Below are 8829 nucleotides of genomic sequence, written 5' to 3' on the forward strand. Positions count from 1 at the left end.
AAAAAAAATACGTGTCTCTTATTTTTCGATGTATTACAACATATTGCAGTTTCATCAAAATCGGTGAGGGACACCTGGGATAGTTTCCTTGTTAGAGCTATTCAAAGTTGAGTATGCGGAAATGATAATATGATTATGGTACTTTTTCACATTTTATTCGCCAAGAAATAATCGCTAATCATCTGAACATTTTGAAACTCTGTATCACTATTGGCAAAACCTTCACTTGCAACATGAATGTTGTCTCATATTTTTAGATTTTTTTCTGCTAAGTTTTTCGCGAAACTCTGTACAAAAATCGAGGTGCCTATATTTGTTGGACAGATAGTAGTCTGTTTCCGTTTTAAAATATAGTGAGTCAATGTGGATCAATCTTTTAATTAATTAGGCATATTCAGGATCCTCATGCCCTACTTTTCAACAGAGTTCTGTTTTCGAATTTGCTTAAATAAGAATGATTTTGAATAAGTATGAAATTGAGCCACCAAAGATTAGTAGAAAATTAATAATTCGATTAGCTGAGAACTGCTTGAGCCAGCAGTTCTAAGTAAGCCGATAATAGGGTGATTGAAAGCGAGAGTTTGGTGTAATGTAGTTAATGAACTATTTTTTTGTACCCTGATTTAGGGCTTCTCATTGTTCCGACATTCGAACAAAATATTAAAAAGACATCAATTTAATAAAATGATGAGCGTTTTTCTGAAAATATTTTTTTGTATTGAAAACATGGGCTAGATATAGAAAGAAAGTCTGAGAGAAAAAGAGTACTGTTCCACCGTTTCTATTAATATTTACATCAAAAAATACTTTGTTCTTTGAAATACATTTTTTTCTTAGTTCAGAAATCCTAGAGAAAAAGGAATGAAAAATATATTTGAGGAAATCGGAATCTGGTTAGAAATAATGTTGCTGGTGACGAGTGTGAATTTAAAAAAGATAGCGCAAATTATGTATTAGGCATATGATTTTAGGCTTAATATGTTAATAATAATAAATTACTATTGTGCATGGGAATGGTTTAAGACACAAAAAAGGATCAGCACCCATTTAATGCTTCTGTGCAAATTGAAAAGCATGCAAAGTTGCCTTTTAGTCCTTTTTATTTCACTGTTAAAATACCCTAGTAAGCAAATAATTGGCATTATTACTAATAATATTGTGACAGGAATTTGTAACTAATTTTACAAATATAATAATTTCCTAATAAATAATTTATTTGTTGTGTTCAGTTTAAAATTTGGATAATAAGTTTTAAAATATACAAATAAAAATCTTATAAAACTGAATTAATTATTAAAGTCTATATTGCGATTTTTGGTCCACCAAGAGATTATAAGAACAACAAATATATAATGAGCAGAATTCCTAAAAGTGAAATCAAGAATCCAATGACCAAATTTGTACAACCAGCATACAATTTTCCCATTGAAATTGGCAAAAAAATTTTTTATCCTTTCTGATTTTAATCTCATTTAAATTTCTTCAATTTTAACAAATATATATTTCTCAACGAGAGCAGAAGTAGCTTTTTTTAACGAATGTGAAGTCTGCAACGCGAGCTGAAGGCGAGTTTTGCAATTACACGTGTTAAGAAAGCTCTTCTGCACCAGCTGCAGAATATATTTTTCCCAAGAAAGTGGAGAAAAACGAGATTTGACATACGAGTTGTTGGTACAATCGCATTTTGTCGATGGCGTTGTGAAAAAACTATTTTTTTGCTAACAAAGATTGTTTAAAATTGTTTATAGTTGAAACTGTTCGTGCACCAGAGCCTTCAGCGCCTTCAGAACGTACGGTTCCAGGATCTACTGGAATTTGGCGTGAATCAGTTGCTGGAATGGTGCCTTCCGATGCAGTGGAAGGAGGAAGGGACCTTGATGGACCTTTGTATGTTGGAAGAGCACACCATGAGGGTGCTCTTATTCCTGGCAAAGTGAACCCGCAACATTCAGCTTGCTACATTGCATGGGGTGGTGTCGAACATGGAAAAGAACAATACGAGGTGAAGTAAAAAATTTCTTTATTGTAATAACGGCGTGTTTTAATGGCAATTTTTAAATTAATATTTAACCATTTGAAACACGGTGGATATACACATATCCTTCCTTTAAGAAGTAAAAAAAGTCTTTTTTTTTCACTCAAAATTCTATGTATCTTCATATCTAATCGCAATTTTATTTGTTCTTTTTGAACGTGAAGTCAATATTTTAAAACTTTTACAGGTTGACTAAATATAGCGGTACCAAAGACTAAAATTGTTTGATTGATATAAAATGCGGAAGAAGAGTACTGTCGAGAATAATGGTCCTTTTATAAGATATAATGAAACCTGATATTCAGGAATTTTTGGGCCGTTGATTATGAATCTGGGTTGAAAATTGGAAAAATGTCACAGTCTGAGATGGCGGATCTAAGACCTTTTCAATTTCATTGCCCCTTCCACTTTTCCGAAATTCACGTTTTTTTGTAATGCTGTGCAAATTAATGTGTCGAAAAAAGGACAACCTGCGTGAAACTCAAGAAAGTAGAAGTGGAAGCAAGGTGAAAAAGTAACATGATCGCCCCCCCCCCATCGCCCTGAAATCAATATCCAGTTACTTTTTGAACTGCTGATTAAGAATATGGCGTATATTTTTAAAAATCAAGATGTTGGATCCAATATAGAGGAAAAATACTAGATAAATTAACTGATAGATTCTGAACTTTGTATTTAGGGTTTTTTAATCTTTGATTACGAAACTGGAATCAAAATATATTCCAAATGACAATATCAAGTTTTATATAAATTAAGTAACTTTTTAAGTTTTGGTTATCCATTTTAATTTTCAAATTTGGAATTCGAAAAGGGGGAGGGTCGGTAAGGCCGGTTTTTGGCCTAATTTATTTTTGGACCAAAAAATCTGAAAAAATCATGGTAGTATCTTATAAGTATCCCGAGTCGATTGTACGCTAAACGGACTACCCTCCACCCCCCAGCCACCCCTAAAAATATAGGTAACACCACTACCCACCAACTGTATTTTCGAGAGATTTGACACTCTTAAACATGTATTCTGAGGTTAGCTTGGGTTTACTATGGTTTTCGGGGTCGCCGAATACAAATCTGGCGTCCTTTGACTCTTATCGCGTCAGGTTCAAGGTCATTGGAAGGTCAAATCGAAAGAAAACGGTAAAAAAATCCAAAAAAATACGTTATAGGTTTTTGGAGTCGCTAATTACTAATCTGGCATCCGTTGAACTCTATCGCTTCAGGTTCAAGGTCATTTGAAGGTCATTTGAAGGTCAAATCGAGAAAAACGGTAAAAAAATTTAAAAAAATATGTTATAGGTTTTTGGGGTCGCTGATTACGAACCTGGTGTCCGCTGACCTTTATATTATATATTTTTTTAATTTCTTTACCGTTTACCGTTTACCGTTTAGCGTGCAATCGACTCGGGATACTTATAAGATACTACCATGATTTTTTCAGATTTTTTGGTCCAAAAATAAATTAGGCCAAAAACCGGCCTTACCGACCCTCCCCCTTTACTCTCAATAACTAGAAAATTTTATGATAGTTTGAATTTATTCGTTTATTTAATTGTTATAAACAAATTGATTAATAAAACTGTAATCTGCTGCATTTACGGGATTTTAATGCACGTTTAAATTGTAATTTATGATAAATAATTGGACAAAAAGTAATCCAACAGGAAAGAATAATTTCCTGTGTTCAAAAATGCGAAATAATTTCAATTTATAACAATGTTTATTGAATCTTAATCTTTAGTGTCAATTACTATTCTTGCGATTAAAGAAAATGATCACGCAGAAAAGAAAAATTTCGTTAACTGGTCATATTTTCTATGATAATATTACTTTTGAAATGAAAAGAAGTTACCAGATTTTGTCACTAAGATAGAGTATTATCATTCGGTCTCCCGAGATAGAAGTTTGCAATATGCATGTACGAAGATAGAACCTTTTCGTTTGAATACGTTAATTATAAATAAATTAAATAAAAAAAAACTTTAAATAATAACCCTTTTCCGTATTTTAAATTATCGATACAAGTCTTTGTTTTTATTTGATATTTATATAGAGTTTAAACATACTGAGGGGCTTCAAAATTTATAATTTAATTAAACAAATCTAACTTTATTTTATTTTTCTTGTATTCTTCAGGTTCTCTGTGCCCTTCCCTCTACCTGGGTACCAACCAGTGGCGATAATATTCCACCAAACGCAATTCCCGCTGGAAACACCGAAGACGGGGAGGTCCTCTTTGTTGGTCGTGCAAATCACGAGGGAACAGTAACAATTGGAAAAGTGCAACCGTCCCACAAGGTTCTCTACATTCCATTTGGCGGCCAAGAGGTTCCTCTCCCCGAGTACGAAGTGCTCGTCTCTTAAAAAATGAAGAAAATTTTCGCAAAAGCTCTTCTCATTTTGAAGGCCTTGAATCTCGACGATTCCCACTACGTAGAAAACGTAAAACGAAACACAGAATTCAAGAACCTTTCAGCCAGAATGCACAAAAGTAGAAATAATATAATCGGGCTTTAAAGAAAAAACTTTCAACTCTACGGATTGCGAAATTGATTCTGGTCTCAGAAATGGAATAATAATAGAATCAGAATCAGTAATTGAAGAAGTAAATTGAGCGTTATAGAATAATTTGCAGCAAGGTGAACATTCTTTAAAAGATGCGTCACGAACTGTCAAATGCCTTTCTGATTTATAAGACCTTGAATCTCATTAAGTTTTTTTTTACGCTGAAAGCGCACAGTAGAATAGGAAATAGAAATTTGTTTCAGTTTGTGATAATATTTATGTGAATTCTAAAGCTTTTGCACAAGATGAACTGTTATATTGGAAGATATGGGAATGGAGAATAAGTCGAGAGATGTTAGATGATATACAGTATACACTATACATAATATATTTTTCAAAACTTTTTTGCTCTTTGCTTTGTTGTTAGATGTATAATAATATTAATATATTTTTTGAAGTATGTCACTCGCTGGAATCGAATATTAAATGAAGTAATAAAGCGCAATATAAACAATGAAATAGTTGTTTTATTTAAATAGTTGAGATTTCAATGAGTAAAAAGATCTAAGATTAAATGATACAGGGAATAACATTAAATTAAAGGAGTAAGCAAGTCTGCGAGCCATGAAGCTTTTGGACATATTTTTAAGTTTCTTTTTTAATGTCTGCAATGAAATTGGCCATTTCAATTGGCGCACTAACAAATCGAGAAAATTAATTTAAAAACATTTTCATTAGGCAAGTTTATGTTTAAGAGTTTGAATGTTAAACATTGAAATGAAATTTTGCTTCTTACTGTTTGAACAGTAAACGATAAACATGTCGAAATAATATGTGGTGAAACAGGGTCGAAAATTACTCATAAGATAGATTTATATCATAAAATATGACAACAATTTTGTTGGTCTGTTTAATTTCACTGTGCTTAGAAGTAAAAGTCAATTCAGCTATCAGATTCCAGTAATATACGAAGGTGAGTACAAGAAAAAGAAGTATATTTTTAAAGGAATAGAATTTTTTACCCTTTGAAAATCAGAGTAAAGCAGTAGGGGCTGCTTAAATAATTATTTCTGCCATTATTAACACAAATTAATCATCAGTCCGATAAAAGAAACCTTTCCATACATAATATATGAGAACAAATGTTTCTAGAATTAAAAATTGTCTAAAAAATTCAAATCTAACATACGAAAAAAGAGAATACTCAATAATAAGTGCCATTATTTGTTGAAATTATTCATTGAAAAAAATTGGTTGTTTCACACAAAAAATGTTATTCCTACCTAAGTCGCTATGGACGCTGTGAGTTTGATCATTTCTTTAACATGCTGCGTCGCAGTTGCCCTTTTCAAATAAATTTATTATATTATAAAACTATATACCTCTATTGATGAAATTTAGTATACAGTAAAACTGTATACGTGTAAGGAATGTAAGCGTAATAAAAATTGTTTCGAATTCTTTACATAATAAAAAAATCGCTTCATTATATAAATAACGCGAAACACATATTGCGTTACATTTAATTCAATTTATGCTGTAAAGGGACGAGAGAAAATAAAGAAATCTTAAAGGTGCGTACTCTCAAATACTTAGAATATTATAATCAATGAGAGGTATGTGAGAGAACTCCATACATTGCTGATTAGATAATGAAACATACGGTTTCGGAACGAATAACTTTCGGTAAAAAAGACTCAGACATTGGCCATTTATACCATATCATTTCGGAATATTCAGTGATAGTAAATATTTTGTTTTCACATTATTTATTTGTTTACAAATTTTTTATTAAAATAATGTTTCAAAAATATTTTAAAATATTTAATTTTAGAATCAGTGTAAATAAACAAGTATTCATCGTTTTATAAAAAGTAATACGATTTTATATAAACAAATCCGTGACTAATACTTATATGGAATAAAACAAATTTTTCAAGTAAATTTGGTAATAAAATGTATTTTAGTAGTAGAATGTAAAACAAAATGTAGTCAAATAGAGAAAACTGAAAATGTTGTTTCATAAAGATAAATTAATGTAATGTAATTTCGAAAACCAACCGGATCCTCGACTATTGGGTTTCCTATGATAAATTCGAATATTTCTGTATTTAATAAAATATTTTCTTAAGAAACATTTTTTTTAACTTGGATTATAAATTATTATAATTTCTGGAAGTAAAACGTTGATTTATTTTAAGGCGCAAAATGTGGAAGCTGCTGCTAGTTTTTTGTATCGGTCTCCTGATTGTAAAATTCGCTGCGGGCATAAAGAACATCCCCAATAAGGCGTGCCTACATCTGAACGACATAGTAAGTCGCAATTATTTATAAAACGTGTATAAGTCACACATTATAAAGCCATTGAAAAAAAATAGCTGATATTCTTATGTGCATCATAAATTTTATTTACAGGAAATGTTCAAAAGTAAAAAAAATGTCGAATACCCTATAGACATAAAATAAAGTCACTTAATATTGAAAACCAGATTTTTGTACATTATTAGTGCATTAAATTCTAAATAGTACATTATATACATTATTGGTATAGTAGTTAAATTTAATAAAGAATAGATTATCGTTGAAATGCATTGAAAAAAGTATTGCGATTAAGTATTCGAGTAATAAAATGCAAATAATTATATTATTAAGTGAAATAGAAGAAATTAAAAGGCCTTCTACAAAAATATTTGCACAAGCTTTACACATAAATAAATAAATGTTGGTCTCACATGGGGTGACATTGAGTCAGCTGCAATTCGTACTCACGTTAATCGCCTTCTTTCCACCCTTGATACACAATGTGCTAATTTTACATCATGTGGTTTTGCTTTAATTGTGAACATTTTTTGTATCATTATAGTGCTACTACGGAAGCACCCCCTGTTGTGACAAAAACCCAACAGGTATGTACTGTAATGTACCCACATCGACCTCCATTACAGATCCTGGAAAATGCTTAGTACATCAATAAATCCTAGGAGTTGAGCACGGTGGGGCTGAAACTTCGATTGGTGTCAATTATCTCGAATAAATAACAGCTGGAAAATTATTATCATTTTTAAAACACCTCTGTTAATTTACTGTTTAATCAAAAGCATTAAAAAAATGTTTGTTGAAATTTAAATAAATGTTTTTTAAAGTAACCGGTCAAGGTCTCAACATCAAAATTTAAAAGTGTTTAATTTAAGGGCATGTGACACAGCTAAATACCTATATTACCGACGACAGTTTTTCAGTTCAATGAATGTTTTTTTGAACCTAAGAACTTTTTTTGTAAATAAAATATCGACATGAAACTTTGGGAAATGTATTAGAGTACAATAAAGTACGTTTAGGTACTGCATTTTGGTAGGAACTTCACTGAAAATTATTTCATCTTTTTTCTGAACCTCAACATTTTTGGAACGTTCGAACTTTTTTTATACATAAAATATCGGTCTCAAACTTTGAGAAATGCAAAAGCTGAAAGAAAACTACGTTTAACTACAAAGCTTAATAATAAAAGATGTAAAAAATATATTTCAACAAACAATTCCAACGGCAACAGCCGGTAACCTTGTACACGAAAATACGAAACCTGCCGGCCACTAGACGAGGCTCTAGAGGGTTCGTATTTTCGTGTACTTTCGTGTATTTTCGTTTAAAAAAATGTTGAGGTTCAGAAAAAAGATAAAATAATTTTCAGTAAAGTTCCTACCAAAATGCAGTACCTAAACGTACTTTATTGTACTCTAATACATTTCCCAAAGTTTCAGCTCGATATTTTATTTACAAAAAAAGTTCTTAGGTTCAAAAAAATATTCAGTGAACTGAAAAACTGTCGTCGGTAATATAGGTATTTAGCTGTGTCACATGCCCTTAAGAAACTTCATTTTGTAGAAAGAAAATTAAACCTTTAGTGGCCTATATCCAACATCATCTCATTTTAAATGGTTTTACTTAATATTGAGGCTATGTGACGAGTATAAAAGCTGATCAAGTCAGCCCTAAGATCAATATTTTTTATCGCACATTGAAAAATAAAAGTTTAAATAACGCAGAAATTCTTTTCAGGAAATGCTAATAAATATTAAAGGATCGTTTGTGGCCTTGCAAAGAGTTAGGGGAAGAAAAAAGTTTACTTACGAAAATAATGATTATCGGCGGACGCATTTAGACTTTACAGCAGAAGTTTGACTTCTAGCTTTCTCTGTCGGTAATCATGCAATTTATTTTACCCACAGACCCGTAGAAGTTCAAAGTTGTCTACTCGCTGCGATAGTGCTGCTTTGATACAGCTGATACGTATGTAA

The 8829-nt window shown here is 31.3% G+C and overlaps 1 protein-coding gene across 2 annotated transcripts in view; it reads left to right on the forward strand.

Annotated features, from left to right (window-relative positions):
* LOC117180404 (C3 and PZP-like alpha-2-macroglobulin domain-containing protein 8) overlaps window positions 1-5045 on the forward strand; it is a 30906-nt gene extending 25861 nt beyond the window's left edge. For both annotated transcript variants that reach the window (XM_033372904.1, XM_033372905.1), the window contains 2 exons: window positions 1749-2002; window positions 4166-5045. In XM_033372904.1, coding sequence (XP_033228795.1) covers window positions 1749-2002; window positions 4166-4393 — 482 coding nt within the window. In that variant the 3' untranslated portion in view covers window positions 4394-5045. The remainder of the gene's footprint in view (window positions 1-1748; window positions 2003-4165) is intronic.
* The last annotated feature ends 3784 nt before the right edge of the window (window positions 5046-8829 follow it).

Source organism: Belonocnema kinseyi, chromosome 9, assembly GCF_010883055.1.
Source record: "Belonocnema kinseyi isolate 2016_QV_RU_SX_M_011 chromosome 9, B_treatae_v1, whole genome shotgun sequence".
Classification (NCBI taxonomy): Eukaryota; Metazoa; Arthropoda; class Insecta; order Hymenoptera; family Cynipidae; genus Belonocnema; species Belonocnema kinseyi.